This window comes from Barbus barbus (genome assembly GCF_936440315.1).
Source record: "Barbus barbus genome assembly, chromosome: 21".
Taxonomy (NCBI): Eukaryota; Metazoa; Chordata; class Actinopteri; order Cypriniformes; family Cyprinidae; genus Barbus; species Barbus barbus.
This window is the reverse complement of record NC_136749.1, coordinates 27,348,032-27,365,983: the sequence shown is the minus strand read 5'-3', so window position 1 is coordinate 27,365,983 and position 17,952 is coordinate 27,348,032. Positions and strand designations below refer to the sequence as shown.

The window sequence follows — 17,952 nt, the reverse complement described above, 5'->3', positions numbered from 1 at the left end:
GTTATATTAATCATTTAATTATTTATCTCATCTCTAGTTTTGTTAGTATATTGTACTGACAGTAAATCAATACTTGAGGGAATTCAAGTCAACTTTTGTATCCAGAGATGCTTTTGAGTGTGTAGGAGAAACCTGCTTACTGCAGTACCCATTTAAAGAGGTGTTGCATAAGAGGGCAGCACTTACAAAATATTATATTTTTTTATTTATGTGCTATTTGTTTTTTTCTTTTTTTTTTTCTTTTTTCTGTTTATGCATGGGTTTAGCAGCCGTCAGTGTTATTTTCCTAGCTCAGCAGTCTTCTTGTCAGTTATGTTTTGCAAGTATCAACTTAATCTCCAATGTTTCTCTTGAATTTACTTAGTAGAAATAGAATCATTGACTTCCAGTAAGAGTAAAGGGCAACAAAATAAATGCGGATAGCGGCTCAGATCATTTGATTTTGTGTGAATTTGATGAGAAATGTTTAGGTACATATTGAAATTTGAGCCATTTTCCATTTTCCTTGAAGGCAACTTGCGATTCTGTTGAGCAGAATGAATAAAAGTGCTCAATATACACTGAACAAAATGATAAACGCAACACTTTTGTTTTGCCCCCATTTTTCATGAACTGAACTCAAAGATCTAAGACTTTTTCTATGTACACAAAAGGCCTATTTCTCTCAAATATTGTTCACAAATCTGTCTAAATCTGTGTTAGTGAGAGCACTTCTCCTTTGCCGAGATAATCCATCCACCTCACAGGTGTGGCATATCAAGATGCTGATTAGACAGCATGATTAATAGCACAGGTGTGCCTTAGGCTGGCCACAATAAAAGGCCACTCTAAAATGGGAAGTTTTACTGTATTGGGGGGGGGGGGGTATCTGGTGTGACCACCATTTGCCTCACGCAGTGCAACACATCTCCTTCGCATAGAGTTGATCAGGTTGTCCACTCCTCTTCAATGGCTGTTCGAAGTTGCTGGATATTGGCAGGAACTGGAACACGCTGTCATATACGCCGATCCAGAGCATCCCAAACATGCTCAATGGGTGACATGTCTGGTGAGTATGCTGGCCATGCAAGAATTGGGATGTTTTCAGCTTCCAGTAATTGTGTACAGATCCTTGCAACATGGGGCCATGCGTTATCATGCTGCAACATGAGGTGATGGTCGTGGATGAATAGCACAACAATGGGCCTCAGGATCTTGTCACGGTATCTCTGTGCATTCAAAATGCCATCAATAAAATGCACCTGTGCTCGTTGTCCATAACATACGCCTGCCCAAACAAAGTGCCAGACACCATCGAATGTGAGCATTTGCCCACTCAAGTCGGTTACGACGACGAACTGCAGTCAGGTTGAGGATGACGAGCATGCAGATGAGCTTCCCGGAGATGGTTTCTGACAGTTTGTGCAGAAATTCTTTGGTTATGCAAACCAATTGTTGCAGCAGCAGTCCGGGTGGCTGGTCTCAGACGATATTGGAGGTGAAGATGCTGGATGTGGAGGTCCTGGGCTGGTGTGGTTACACGTGGTCTGCGGTTGTGAGGCCGGTTGGATGTACTGCCAAATTCTCTGAAACGTAGAGAAATGAACATTCAATTCATGGGAAACAGCTCTGGTGGACATTCCTGCAGTCAGCATGCCAATTGCACGCTCCCTCAAAACTTGCGACATCTGTGGCATTGTGCTGTGTGATAAAACTGCACATGTTAGAGTGGCCTTTTATTGTGGCCAGCCTAAGGCACACCTGTGCAATAATCATGCTCTCTAAGCAGCATCTTGATATGCCACATCTGTGAGGTGGATGGATTATCTCGGCAAAGGAGAAGTGCTCACTAACACAGATTTAGACAGATTTGTGAACAATATTTGAGAGAAATAGGCCTTTTGTGAACATAGAAAAAGTCTTAGATTTTTGAGTTCAGCTCATGAAAAATGGGGGCAAAAACAAAAGTGTTGCGTTTATCATTTTGTTCAGTGTAATTTACAACCCTGAAAGTGACACTTCGTTAATACTGTTTTTAAACTGAATTGTAGTGTATGATGTGTGTCATATTATTGATAATATGATACTTTAGATGTTAATAAAGCACAAGCTTAGAAAACCATTTTGTAGATTTTTGTCTTTCCCAGTTCATGTAGGAGCTCTATTGATTGTAAAGAGTTGCACAGGGGTGTTGCAAGAGAACTGATTTGATATAAAAAGATAGCTGAAAGCAAATTGTTTGATGTTTCTGCATCTTATTCACAGGTTATCAGGAATTAATATTCCTGTGCCTATAGTCAGCAACAAGAACTGGCTGCGACTTCATTTCGTCACAGACAACAGTCATCGGCATAAAGGATTCAGTGCTCAATATCAAGGTACCTTTGAAATATTTTCTTTTACATATTTTTATGTTTCTGTTCTGGACTTTTGTTTTGATAATGTATACTCTCGAAATAATCTTTCCACCTCTTCTTAATTTTATTTCTGTTCTTTTGATTTTGGGCCATAGTATGATGGCCCAGCGTTTGGGCTATCTCTATTATGGGATTCACCCTGTTGCTCTAAGTAATTACATACAGGCTGCAATATCCGAAAAATCTTTAATCACCTTGTTAATCTTAATCAGCTGATAATTACAATAAATTACTTGATATTTTATAATGAGGAACGGAAGATGACCTGTCAAAAGTTAAGTCAAAGCATGATCCACAAGTTATTTTCAATTAATTTGATTGGAAGCAAATCTAAGAGATGAATTCCAGAACTAGAATAGGAGCAAAGCATGAGAGTAAAGAAAAATAAGATAATTATATTTTCACACACAGTACTCAAATGAACCGTTTTGTCACATTTTGTTAATTTGTTTTTTAATTAAGTAACTTATCTAAGTTTATTAGATAAACTGTCGCTCACATAATTTTGCAGCAGGCTTTTTAAATCTCAGCTACACAGAATGAATATATGCCTAATTTTGTTTGTTTTCTTTTGCTGAACAGTGAAACGATCGGGAGATTTTAAATCAAGGGGAGTGAAATTATTACCTGGAAAAGACAACACAAGTAAATTTTCAATAAGTAAGTGTGTTTCTTTCTCTTTGTAAAATTAAATACACAGTCACTTGAAAAGTGAATTTTTACAAATTAACAGAGCTGTTGCGTGAGAGCTGGTGGGTGATAAGATCTTATATCATGGTATGAGTCATTTTATTTCACAATAACAATATATTACTATATACTAGATATTTTTGATAAAGTAAAGTTTTGATGTATTATGAAATTTCATAATACTCTTAGTATCACAAAAACTAATACCAGCGTTAAAAAACCTCTCAAGTATAAAACAGCCAGTGATAAAATAAGAACAACAATTAATTACAGGCAATAGGACAAAAAACTCCTAATTGATCAAGGACACAAATGAACAGACACATGCATTTTCTTTCTCAAACGTTTACTTTCACTTAAGACATAAGCGACTGTTTACTTGCAAATACGGGCATTTAGGCACAGAAGTGTGTGTTTGACCATTCGAGCAAAATAAGACGCCAAAAGATCTCAGGTCAGTCCTCATGCCAGGTATTATAATACCGAAAGTGGCTTTGTGTGTGCACATGTTTTAGAGACCATTTAAGAGCACACTGCAAAATTTCCGCTGCTTATTTCGCTTGAACGGTTAAACTTTTAACTTGTTTTTAAACCATAGTGCTTAAAAACAGCTCTTTTGTTGGCGCAGCATGGAAATGTCATATGAGCATAGCTGCAATATAGATAATAGTCCAGTTTATCATGTCTACCTGTATATCACACACTCCTAATATTATGTTTTATGTCATGAACTATTTTAGTTATGGTTAAATCTTGTTTTATACGGTATGAGAATCTAAATCCAGATTGGATGAACACATCCATGTCAGATTTTGTTAGGGATTTTGCAATGGATAGTTCAGCCAAAAATGAAAATTATGTCATTATTTACTCACCCTCAAGTTGTTGCAAAACTTTTTTTTTTATTTTTTTATGTTGAGTAGAAAAGAAGAAATTTTGAAGAATGTTGGTAACCAAACAGTTGCTGGTAGCCATTGACTTCTATAGTTTTTTTTCCTCCCCATACTATGGAAGTCAATGGATACCAGCAACTGTTTTTGGCTATTTAGTAGCAAATGATGACAGTATTTTCATATTTGGGTGAATTAACCCTGTTAATGTGGCAAATTAGAAACATTTGACTACCATAAACAACCAATGTTTATTTAGCTTTATGTGGCTTTCTCATGGAATACAATTGTTCTTGTGCCAAACTAACACCCAACCCAAAGTATAGCTTTTAAAAAGTTTTCTGCTGTGTAACTCATTATGTCGGCTTGTTCAAGTAGAAACCAAGCAGCTTTCAGATCTGCTCTTCGGTGCTGCTGCATGTCATGCGTAATTATGGCTGTTAATACTGTTGCTCTAATGTCATAAAAAGCTCTTCGCTGCTTAATTTCTTTCAGATGTGCATCCCTGTTAATTGTTTAATATTCCGTAGATGTTATTCCACTGGTGATTTTGCATCTACACTCTCAAAGCCCATGATTCATGAAGCACGAACAATGCCACATATTTGTAATCCTCTCGCTTGCCATTTAGCAAATAGATCAAAGGAAATTAGAGCATCCAATGAAACAGAAATCTGCATTTTGATTAATTGAGCTTAGCTTGACTTACAGGTCCCTCACCCACAGAAGCTCCTCAGAAGAGAATGTCAAATCTGTGAAGCGAGTGGCTTCAGAGGGCACACAGGTGGTTGGATTTCACTCCAACTGAGTTTAATTACTGCCCATCCAAACCACCAGCCTAATCTGGATACAGACCCGAGCCGCACAATGCCCGATCGCTATCTATGGAAATGATTTGTGCATGCAGCGAAAGTGAACAAGTCCTTTTTTATGGCTTCACGTGCACTGGCGTCGTAATGAAATGCTGAATGATTCATTTCACCCTCGACAATGTAGCACTCCAAACACTTAATTACAACTGGATAGAGTTTTATGAGCCTCTATTTCACAGTGTCTGCATCGCACATTTGGAAATATGAGTTACGAGTGAATTATCGGGTCTTGTTCAGGACCCCGGTCTGCTGCCAAACACCCCTTTCTAAATGCTTCCCTTAAATTATCCGCATAACGTCGCCTCCTGCGGTAATTATCGCAAGCTAACACCTATTTATGGACAAGATATTGCGCCAAATTCTCTTATGATAGAGGATGAACCGCGATGTGTGATAACCGAGGCTGTGTTATTATGGAGAGCATGATCACAGGTGATGAAGGCTGATGGTTTTGTGTTGGCTTATGTCTCCATATGCTGTTTCTTCTCCCACAGTGAATGAAGGGATGGTCAAGCAGGTCTCCAACTTCTGTCCGGACCCCGGGGAACCGGAGAACGGCAAACGCATTGGCACTGATTACAGGTAGACAGGCTGTCCACACCGGACACATGGATGCAGTTTTGTTTGAAGAAATTGATGAGGCAGTTGTGATGTCATGCAATTCTGATAGTATAGCTCATGAATATTAATTAGGCCATGCACATATAGTTTAATATGATCTTTTACTGTTTTGATAGCTTATAAACTGACATATTTAATAGATTCTTTACACATTTACAGGTTTAAACTGAAATATAAACAGTAAAGTATCCCAAATTAATGAAACGACAATTAACACTGTTTGTTTTGACATGTTCTCATTACATGTTCAGTGTTATAGTCTATTTTATTTGCTTAGATATGACTATTTTGATTTAATTTCATATTAAATATTAATTCATGTTTTAATAATTTTTTTTTTAATTAATGTTTTAATTTTAAATACTTTTAATGAATTAATTTTAAATTGTATATAATTTATAATAAAACAGCAAAAATTATATTCTGATAATAGAAATAATATTTTATTTTTGTATTGTCTAAGATATTAATAATATTTGCAAAATATTGGGATAAATATATTTTTTATGAAATTAGCGAAAAATAAGACATTGAACGTGATTTTTTTATAAATATATATGCAAATATAAAATATTTCATTTGCTGACATTTTTTTCTAGATATTTAGCAAAACTAATTTAATTATTAAGTAATTAAGTAATTATTTAATTTAATTTGCTTGAACATTACACATTTAATGAAAAAAAATATTATTTGGTTAAATATTAATATTTTGCTTTGCTTGAATATTATTTGGTTAAATATTAATATTTTGCTTTGCTTGAATATTATTTCAGCTAAATATTAATTTAATATTATTTCAGCAAAACTGACACATTTGTTTTCTGTTTTCTCTAACTATGAATTTAAGTATATCAATTTTATCGAATTAGCAAAAATAAAAAAACATTTAATGTTTTATTTTCTCAAATATTAATTATATATATTATATAATTATATATGTAGAAATATATAAAAAAAAAATCAAACATCAATTATATCAAATATAAATTTTTGCTAAGTTAAATATATCAATTTTATTATTTTAGCAAAACATTTATATATTTTATTAACGTATGCAGATATACATTTTGTTTGCTTATATTGTTTTTTTTACAAATATTTAGCTAAATTAATTCAAAATTTAATTTGATTTATTTAATGTTAGTTCAGCATAAATACTCATGATGTTATATGTAATCTTATTGTAAAGTATTACTGACGCTGTGACATTCTGATAACAGTCACAATGACAATTCAACAAAACATTAAAAAGGAATAAATTACTAGCTTTACGGACATACATATGTTTACAAAGTGGGGACAAAATTAGCAATGGAAACAAAAAGTAATGGGAATATTTCCTGAAGAATGGCTATGCCTAGATTTTTCTGTAGCAATGAAATCCCTGATTATATTCCTACCTGACATTTGCTCTGACATGAGGCCGCGACACGCAGCACTGATCAATCTGTCGGCATGCGTGGGAGGCGCTCGAGGAGAATTCCTTCATTGATTCTCAGGCTTTCGTATTTGTTCTCTCTTCAACATGGCAGCATTGGTGCAACGGTTCATTTCACCTGCGACGGGGACCATGTGCTTCAGGGATCCAAGAGCATCACGTGTCAGAGGGTCGCCGAGGTGTTCGCTGCCTGGAGTGACCACAGACCCGTCTGTAAAGGTTAGACTATTGCCTTCAATAAACCCCGCTCTGAGCAGGATTAGACCAGACATCTGATCTACTGATGTCTCAGAATGCCACAATTCAATACCATTGATTCTTGTTACTGATTACAGCTGAGTTTTAAAAGAATATTTCACACAAATATGAAAATTGGCCTCCTGTTCTTCCAAAACTGTATTATTTCCTTCTACTAAAAACAATTTTTCATACAACAAAAGTGGATAGTTATTTACTGCTAAGTGCAACATGACTCATGTGAAACAATGACGTCCAAACATTGTGCTTTTTTTAAAGGTTGTCAAGAACTGCCTTTTTATTATTTTGTACTGTTCTCTGAGGTCCACGTATAATGTTATCAAGATTTTTACATCAGAAAAAATAATAATTTCGAAGTAATAAGCTATTTTCTGTCCTGTTTTTACCCCCCTCATCAGAACGCTCTGTTTGAATATGCGTGGCGGATTGTAGACTCAGAAGTAAACACTCACTGCTATGATTGGCTAACAGTTGAGTATGTTTGACAGCGTATATTCCTCATAAATACATGCTGCTGTGATTTAGGTTAAAAACGCATAAATACCTCAATACATATCAAACGATCTGTAAGAAGAGACAAAGCAATAGTGACCACGTGATCATACTTGTGTGTTGTGACATTATTGTCAGATCCAATATAGTCGACGCAGAATTGCCTTTTAGTTAAAATTTTTCTGAAAACCGCATCGAATTGTGTTTGTAAACAGATCCGCTGTAAAATGAAGTGAACAAAGGACCAAGTTCTTACTGAAGCGGTCTGGATCTTCATTCAAAATAAAGTTGATCCACTCTTTCCTAATGTTGGAAGGCAATGCAAACACTGTTTTCCACAAATGATCTTGTTGTGTTCAAAGCATTCTTTATCGTTTGGTTTCTCTGTTGCGTTTGCTGCTCTTGTTATTTACACTATGTGCGTAAATTACTGGGCAGGGCTAAACAGGCAGTGATGTAGAAGCAGGTGTTGTTCTTCTTTTGCGGAGGCAATGTTTAGCCACATCATAGAGTCGTACATTCCACATGCTGTTGTTTTGGCAGACTGCCTTCAATATTAGCTGCCTTTAGACTAATAAGAAAGTTTTGAGTTCTGAAACATACACTGTAAAAGAAATCCCGTAAAATTTACAGTAAAAAATGTTGTGTGGTTGTCAGAATTTTACCGTAAAAAATTTAAGATAAATTTACAATCAAAAACTGTATTTCTCTAACTTGAACTGACCACACAGAATATGAAGAATATCAAAAACATCAGGAGTCAGCTGTCCACAACAGTCCTTAAGATACCAGCACAATAACACACTCAGCAAAATATCATCTAATTATCTTTATCAATAAAATCGCAGAAAATGTTGAGATTATTTCTTTTATCAATATTGCACACCCTTAGTACTGACACAAAATTATTTGCAAGGTCTCTTTGTCACTTCCAGTGTAGACAGCCTCAAGCTGTTAGTTTATTTCGGTTAGGGTTAGGGTTAGAGTTTTTTCACTCACCAGCCAATTTGGCTACTAAATTTTTAAGTTACCGGCCATTCATAACTTCTACCAGCCAAAAAAAAAAAAGACTAAATGTTGAGACTCATTAAAATCATTAAACATAACTGATAAGAAAAAAACTAAGAAGAAACATAGTTATTTCAAAGAAAAAACATCAAATTTCAAATGCAGCGCAGGGAATTCTGGGAACATCAATTTATGTTTTTTTCCCCTGTAAATTTTACATTCTTTTTCATTTCCAAAAACTGTATTTTACCGTAAAAATACAACTCATTTGTCTGAAATGTCTATTACAGTTTTTCAACGTATATATTAGGGGAACTTACCGTTAACCATTTAACAGGTTTTTACTGTAGCATTTTCACAGTTTTTTGCCGTTAAAATCACGGTAATTTTTTACAGTGTACAGGATGTTTTTGTATTTCCATGACCTCTTATATGTTAAAATATCAAGGGGATTTTGATTTCTCAGTTCATGAACCCTTTAAATTACTTTTATTATAGCAAAAAAGCAGCTTGGACATTCTGCCTAAACTTTATTATTATTATTTGTTTATTTATTTGATTATTTTTTGTGGGCATGAGGGTGAATAAATGCTAAAAACATTTTCTTTTTTAAGAATCTATTCATTTAAAGTGTACTAGTGCAGAACGTCTGTCCACAAAACCGTTTGTGTGTGTGTGTTAGTCTTCTCTAATACATTATAAATGACTACGTCTCTGTATTTCTCTGTTTTGCAGCAAAAACATGTGGAATGAACCTCTTCGGGCCTTCAGGAACGTTTACATCGCCAAATTTCCCCATCCAGTATGAGAGTAACTCGCAGTGTGTTTGGATTATCACCGCCAGTAACCCCAATAAGGTACAACAATAACCTGCACACACACATCGCTCCATATCTGACTCAAACTCAACACTTTTTATGAGCATGTCAATATCTTATATCTTAAAACGACATATTTAATAAAAAGTAGTTCCAGTATGGTTCTATCATTTTTATTTACAATAATAACATTAGTTTTATTTATTTAAAACCATGGTCAGTTTTTTAAAAGCCTTCACAGTGCTTACATATTTCTTTTTTAGTATGGTTATGTTTACCTCTGTTTTTAAGATTCTTTTCTTTAGGGTTGCACTGTTGAAACCTGCCATTTCTATTTTATTTGCTTAAATATGAATATTTTTACTACATATTAATGTAGCAAAAATATTTATTTAAATACAAATGTGATATTAATTTATCAAAAATGCACATTTCATGTTATTTTCTGTTTTATCAAAAATCTAAATCAAATCATATGATTTTTTAATGAAAATGTCAGTATTTTATACCTAAAAATGACATATTTAATGAATAATTTATTATAATACAGATGATTTCATCAATGTTTTACAATACCAACAATAACATAAGGTGTTTTGGCATTTAAAACCGTGGTCAGGTTTTAAATTATTTTATTATTATGATTTTGCAAAAATGCTAATTAAAAAATTAATGTAATATTAATTTAGCTAAATTTACAATACTAATAGCTGAAGTAGGGGTTTTTGATATTTAAACCCATGATTTTTTAAAAATGCATTTACTGTCATGTAATTTCTTTATTTTAGTGTATATATATATATATATATATATATATATATATATATATATATATATATATATATATATATATATATATTTTTTTTTTTTTTTTTTTTTTTTTTTTTTTTTTTTTGAGATGTTTATTATTTTTAGATGTTTATCTTCCGTTTTTCACTGTTAAACCCTGCCATTTCTCTTTGACTTCCTTAAATAGGAATATTTATTTGTGAAATAATGACCTTCAAGGGTTAATTTATCAAAAAAATGAATGAATGAATGAATGAACGAATACATAAATGTGCTAAATATGTCATATTAATTTAGCAAATATCTTCAGGTTTAATGTTGTATTTTATTAAAACAAAGCAAAGGTTTTTATGAGCAAGTCTGTATCTAAAAATGGCATATTATTAATGTTTTTATTATTAAACAAATAATTCCACCATGATTATACCATTTTGTCTTCATTTTTCAATATTATTTATTTACAATATTAACAATAGGTGTAGTAAATAAGGTATTTTGGCTTTTTTGAAGCCATGATCAGCTTTTTAAAATGGATTTACAGTGGTGTAATGTTTTTGTTTTCGAGAGGGTTTTATTTTTATTTTTGCGCTGTTGAAACCTGCTTTTGCGAGCAGTTCCTGATGAGGTATCAATACCTCACATTGCTCTCCTGACTCTTGTGCCCCATTGAGCAAGACAAATTAGAAAACATCATCTTCCCCTACAGCACCTCAAATAATGCAATTCCGGTTTAAACGCTAAAAAGATTCCGAACTGTTATATAAATGAAAGATATGCAATCTACAGTAGGTTTTGTGAGTCAACAGTTTCTTTTTCCATGAGCTCTTGCCGCAAAAGGCACATTTCAGGTGTAGGTTTTCCATTTTTTTTTGTACCCATTTTATGCCAGGCCATTAACAACCAGCAAATAGCTGATTCGTGTCCTCAATTGCTGCTAAATCTGAGCTTTCCTCTGGTGAGAAATGCAAATGAGCCCTAACACACATAACATTATTACCTCATTTATCTTCGCCCGACGGAATTGCAAAGTTCAAATTTTATTGCGTTTTCCGCAGACCCATTATTAGAGACCCATGGGCAGCTCATTGGCATTATTATTGTGTTAACACAATAAATGAAGTTAATATATGAACTTAAAGGGACGAAGCAGGACTTTCTTATGGTTCCCTGATTGTGTTCATTAGCAAACCACTAATAATATCAGTGTAAGTGCTGTAAGACATTTTTTTGACGCATGTGGACCACTTGCAAGCTGTGTGCGCGCATATGGATGATTCTTCAGGTGTGGCTGTTTAAACATCATCTTATAGGACAGTTCTGTAATTTAAAAAAAATATATATACATAGTGAACATTTACACAAAATGCCATTTCCATTGCATCTCAATTTATGTATTGGGTTTTGAGTACATTCTGTGATGCAAATGACTTTTTTGTAATAAAATGCCTCCTTTGTATGGCTAATTTCATAGCACTTTATATATCATACAATTACATATTATTATTGTTTGAAAATGTTTATTGAAAAAGTGTTATATTATTTTCATGCAATACAGTGCATATTGCAATGACTTGAAGTCTTTCAAATGTTATGAAATATGTTTACTAACGTTCAAACGTTTAGGGTTCAGTTTTTAAAGAAATGCATTTTAATGAGCAAAGGTGCATTCAATTGATCAAAACTGACAGTAAAACATTTCATAGTGTTACGAAAATATTCTATTTCAACTAAATGCTGTTCTTTTGAACTTTATATTTATCAAAGAATACTAAAAAATATATCACGGCTTCCACAAAAATTCATTATTAGAATGATTTCTGAAGGATCGCGTGACACTGAAGACTAGAGCTGAAAATTCACAGGAATAAAATGACATTTTACAATATATTCAAATGAAAAGGAGTTATTTTAAACTGTAAACATATTTTAGAATATTACTGTTTTTACTGTATTTTTAATCAAATAAATGCAGCCTTGACCATCACATAATTACAGTTTTAAATTACATTTTGAAATATATTCAAATAGAAAAGAGTAATTTTAAATTCTAGTAGTATTTAACATTATATTGCTGTTTTTGATCAAGTAAATGATCAAATAAATGCAGCCTTGGAGACCCGGAAGCTTTAAAGTGCAGTGTGCATATTGTAATGATTTGTTTTTAATTCCTTGTTTAGATCAAAGTTTTATGAAATATGTACAAATTCATGTTTTTTTTCATATCTTGTCATTTATTTTTCATATTTTAATATTTAAAAGTCTGGTTCTGGGACAACATAAAAGAGAAGCATTTGAAAAGTCAACTTTCCAAGACTTTAATGTGACCTTCATTTACCAAAGAGAAGCCTAGTTGAAATCTGTTACCGTTAATAAAAATCAACCCACGAGACACAGAAGTGGCAGCCGTTGAAGAAGCACCCATATAGGCTACCTTAAGTGCATGCTTGGTTCCTCAGTGTGCCGTAAACGTGCCAGAAGGCCGGTATTCATGGCGTCTAGTTAAATGTGAGCAGCGGCAGCTCCCCGGTGTCTCCAAATGCACACCGGGGGGTGATTATGCAAACAGGACGCTGTTAATATACAAGTGAGCGTTTGAAATAACACGGAACAAGTGGAGCATGTCTCTCCAATGTTTACTTGCGAGCTTCAGCCGCTGATTGAAAGCATTCTCAGAAATTAGTTTTACCCTCAACATTCATTGGACTGTGCAAATGATTTGTTGGATAATTGATGCATTGCCCCCGCTGAAATGTTTCGGTTATAGCGCCGCAGTTCAATGGGGCCGCAGAGGGTACAGGCAAATGAACTGAAATATACAGGCGACATATGCTACAGCCAAGTGCTGGCCCCGGTGAGCTCATGAATATCATATTTATTGAGAATAGTGTATCATTTATATTTGATGATGTCTGAAGCGCTCTAGTACTGAGAAACTTAATTAAGACGGTGTGAAATGCGCACTACTCGTTCTCCGTAACAGAGAGCATATGGAGAAATCCCTCCGGTCAAGGTGCTTCATTGATTCGAGTGGCGTTCCATTACAAAGACTTCTAACGCTAATTCAGTGATTTTGTTCCCATCGCAGGTTATTCAAATCAATTTCGAAGAGTTCGACTTGGAGCTGGGGTACGATACGTTGACTGTCGGAGACGGTGGAGAGGTTGGCGACTCGAAAACAATCATACAAGTGTAAGATTCAGAGTTATGCTGTCTTCTGTATTGCACTGCAAAGACACCAGAATCATCTGTGAATCAAGATCTATTTACTTGAGAAACAACATATGCTAACGATATATGAAGGCTATTTAAATGCAAAAACTTGCGAGCTTGCGATACTTTTCCTTTCTCATCAGCAAATTGTTTATAAACCTTACTAAATTTAATTAAATTCATGCTTGGAATAATAATTTGCCAATAGAGAAAGAAAAATAAACGTAATTCAAGGTCTTAGTATCTTATGCAATTTGGTTTCAAGTAAACTTTTCAGAAAGTTTGTATATTTTAACTGGAAAACATGTCAAAATGATTTTTGTAGTCTTGAATAAGTAGCGTTGACCGTTGATTTTCATCTAGAATATTTTTAAGTGGCAATATTATATTTTTTCCTTTAACTTTTTCTTAGTACAAGTCACAATTAGTTTAACTTACTGTTTACCACGCACAAACACACATAACAAATAAATTTGACAGCAAACAGTCACACAAGTATCAGATTTAGTGTCATTCTGAAGGTGGGAGTGTTTACTGTATTGTAAGGCAATCTCAATCAGTATCTTGTTTTCCAGATAAAAATCTCTTGAACAAAAAAATCAAGATAAATTTACCTGAGAAACCAAATATGATTAAGATATAAGAAATTAAGACCCTGAACTCTGCATATTGTTCCTTTCCCATCAGTAAATTGATTGTAAAGTTCATTTAATTGAATTAAGTTCATGCTTTAAACAAGAACTATTTGCTAATGAGGTAAGAAAAATTCAAGGTCTTAATATCTTATGCAATTTGGTTTCTCAAGTAAATATTTCTTCTTTTAAGGATATTTTAGCCGGAAGACAAGTCAATGATTTTTGTAATCTTGAATAATTAACATTGACCATTAGCTTCCAGCTAAAATATTTTATAGGGGCCATAATGTCTCTTTTCTCACATTTTTATGTTTTCCATAAAGTTTTCTTGCACCAACAAGTCACACTTTAGTTTTACTAGCCATTTACCATGCACAGACATTACTGAAATACTTAACAAATAAAAATCATCGCAGGCAATTCACACATGCAATTTGTGAATAAAATCATTTTGTTTCAGACAGATAGAGAAACTGAAGTGCTGAAGTCAGACAAGTTGTGGCATGCCACTCATTTCCGGTTTATGTCTGCATACTACATTTGATTTCTTTTCTTTTTGAAAGAACAAGGGAAATTCTGATTCCCACCCTTTAAGATATCCAACTTTAATAGACTCCAAGGGCAATTTTTTTTTCTTTTATCTTGCATTTTGTTCAGCTTTGCAGCAGTTATCCGTTTCAACAGCATGAAAGCCACAGACCATAAAAACCACACAGGCACAAATCCTCCGGCTGTATTTTTCTCCCTCACAAACATGTCTTTCCGTCCACCTTCTCTCGCTGTTAGCCGTATGTCTCCGGGTATCTTGGGTAGACACACTTTGGTGATGGTCTGTGCTGCTTTCTGGTGCATTTGACTGGCTCTGTTCCAGCTGTGATCCATTGAGCGCTCACAGAGCGTTCCTCAAGGACAAAAGACTCTCGCTGCCAGAACACTAATACATACTGTAAAGCTCAATTAATACCTTTCTTCAAGTTTGTGCTGGTCAAATTAGCTTAGTACTTTTATTAGGCTTTATTTACACAGTCTGTAACAGACGTGTTAGCTTGTACCATTCTAATAGGGTGTTTTTAGACCCGTATCATGGTAATATTATACTTTTTTTAGACAATTGTGCCCCTGGAGCACAAAACCAGTCTTAAGTCGCTGGGGTATATTTGTAGCAATAGCCAAAAATACATTGTACGGGTCAACATTATTGATTTGTCTTTATGCCAAAAATCATTAGGATAAAGATCATGTTCCATGAAGATATTTTGTACATTTCCTACAATAAATATATCAAAACTTCATTTTTGATTAGTAATATGCATTGCTAAGGACTTCATTTGGACAACTTTAAAGGCGATTTTCTCAATATTTAGATTTTTTTTTTTTTTTTGTACCTTCAGATTCCAGATATTCAAATCTTAGCCAAATATCGTCGTATCCTAACAAACCATACATCAATGGAAAGCTTATTTAGCATTAAGACTGGTTTTGTGGTCCAGGGTTACATTTTGTCATGGTACTATGGGTTTTTTGGATGCTACCATGGTGATTTTTGAAGTACCTGACAGTATAATTTAAACCCCATGTACAGTCAAATACAAAAAAAGTACCATGACATTACCCTGTTTTTGGACATGTACCATGGTAACGGTTATATTAACCACTTGCGATACAGGAATAGTGTTAGAAAATTCTTTAATAGTCTGGGACAATATAACAGAAGTCATACACAGCAACATAAAAGTATCCGTAAATGAGACCAGACAACGAAACTAAGGAAATCTATAGTTTTAGATGCTACCACGGTGTTTTTTGAAATACATGAAAACACGAAATGTAGTCGAATATATAAAGTACTATGCTACCATGGTAAAATGATATGAAACCATGTGCAAAAAAACATGATACTCTGTACTAGTATAATTTAATACTAGTCTAGCACTTTTTTAGTAAGCTTTGATTGTTGTTGTTTTTGGAATATATACTATATTAATACGGTTTTTTAATAAATATTGTGATATTGCTGGATAAATGCTACCATTCAAAAGTTTGGGATCTTAAAAATAATAATAATAATAATCAGTACTGAAGAAAAGTTACAGAGAGTTTTACATTGTTACAAAATATTTCAAATAAATGCTGTTCTTTGGAACTTTCTATTCATAAAAGAATCCCAAAAATATTAAGCAGCTCAACTGTTTTCGACACTGATACTGTACTAATAATAAATGTTTGTTGAGCAGCAATCAACATATCATGCAACACTGAAGGCTGGGGTAATGATGCTGAGAATTCAGCTTTGCCTTATCGAAAACAGTTCTTTTAAATTGTAATAATATTTCATAATATTACTGTTTTTACTGTATTTTTGTTCAAATAAACGCAGTTTTGGTGTAAGCATTTATTTCAAAATATTTTACCGACCCCATACCATTGAGTACTATATAAATATCACTTTATATAAACATAGTAATCCTTCAGTACTGTAGCACATATCAGAATACCATAGTATCGGCATCTGACAGCTTTATTATAGCACGGCACTGAATGCTGAGCTCACAGACTCTTATTTTCTTTTGTTCACTCTGCATGGACAGGTTAACGGGCAGTTTCGTCCCTGACCTCATCGTCAGTATGACCCATCAAATGTGGCTGCATTTGCAGTCTGATGAAAGTGTGGGCTCTATTGGCTTTAAGATCAACTATAAAGGTGAGTCTGTTCTCTGCCTGAGCTTCTTAGAGTGCCCACATAAATCACTCTGCTGGCTCAAAAGCTTTACTGCTGTTTTTCTCCCTCCTCTCGTCTCTCTCCTACCTACAGAAATTGACAAGGAAAGTTGCGGGGATCCCGGCATCCCTCTGTACGGACTCCGAGAGGGCGGGGGCTTCTCCAACGGAGACGTGCTGCGCTTTGAATGCCAGTTCGGATTCGAGCTCATTGGCGAACGAATGATTTCCTGTCAGAATAACAATCAGTGGTCTGCTAACATCCCTATCTGTATATGTGAGTGCTGCTAGACGCTTCTCTGTCATTATTTATGTGCTTCGACGCCTAAATGTTTTTTTAATCTTCTCTGTAAAAACTTTTTTAACAAAACATCTGAGAATTTTTTTTCTGCTGTTCATGCAATGAAAGTTGAGGGTGAGTTATACTGTCAAGCTCTAAAAAAAAATTAGAATAAAAGTGCCTCCAATTTTTCTGAGCAAGGAATAACATTGCAAGAGATTGAAATTCAAGCTGATGGAAACCAGGGTTGTTATAGTTAACTAAAACTAAGCCCATAAAAATATCTATGCATAATATAAAACTTTAACTGATATGATAGATGGATGGATGGATGCCTGGGAAGTTCTTTCTTCAAAAGTCATAATTATGATGTGATTTGCGTTATTTTAGTCAGAATAAAAATGGGTGCTTTGGGCAATTTCATTTTTCTTTCTCTCAGACTGGAAGCTTTTTAAGTGCTAATGCAACAGAATAAAGAGCAACGGATGTGCATTAAGTGTGTAATTGAAGCTTTATTTATTTCATCATTCTCATACTGCCACAGAGAATGATGGGAAATATTGTCTTATCACACAAGCCTGTTGCTTCATTAACTGGCTAAGTGAGTAGTATTTTCTGCCGAGCACGATCACTATTCTTCATTAACGATTTACAAGCTAAATTATGTGGTTAACACTCACAATTAAAACTTAATTATGATGATCAATACCATTTGGAAGGTAGAATAATCTACCATGTGTTATGTTTTATTATCATTTTTTGGACATTACCATTATGAATGCCATGGTATTTTTTTTATAGTAACGTTTGAGGTCGATAATAATAAAAAAAAAA

General features: G+C 34.0%; 1 protein-coding gene across 1 annotated transcript in view; it reads left to right on the top strand.

Moving 5' to 3' along the window:
* The window catches only part of LOC306887841 (CUB and sushi domain-containing protein 3-like), a gene marked incomplete at both ends in the record, with an annotated part of 269,530 nt that overhangs the window by 71,100 nt on the left and 180,478 nt on the right, over positions 1-17,952 (top strand). The window contains 8 exons of the mRNA XM_079445841.1: positions 2,245-2,357; positions 2,979-3,056; positions 5,343-5,430; positions 7,005-7,129; positions 9,404-9,525; positions 13,361-13,464; positions 16,709-16,821; positions 16,933-17,115. Coding sequence (XP_079301967.1) covers positions 2,245-2,357; positions 2,979-3,056; positions 5,343-5,430; positions 7,005-7,129; positions 9,404-9,525; positions 13,361-13,464; positions 16,709-16,821; positions 16,933-17,115 — 926 coding nt within the window. The remainder of the gene's footprint in view (positions 1-2,244; positions 2,358-2,978; positions 3,057-5,342; positions 5,431-7,004; positions 7,130-9,403; positions 9,526-13,360; positions 13,465-16,708; positions 16,822-16,932; positions 17,116-17,952) is intronic.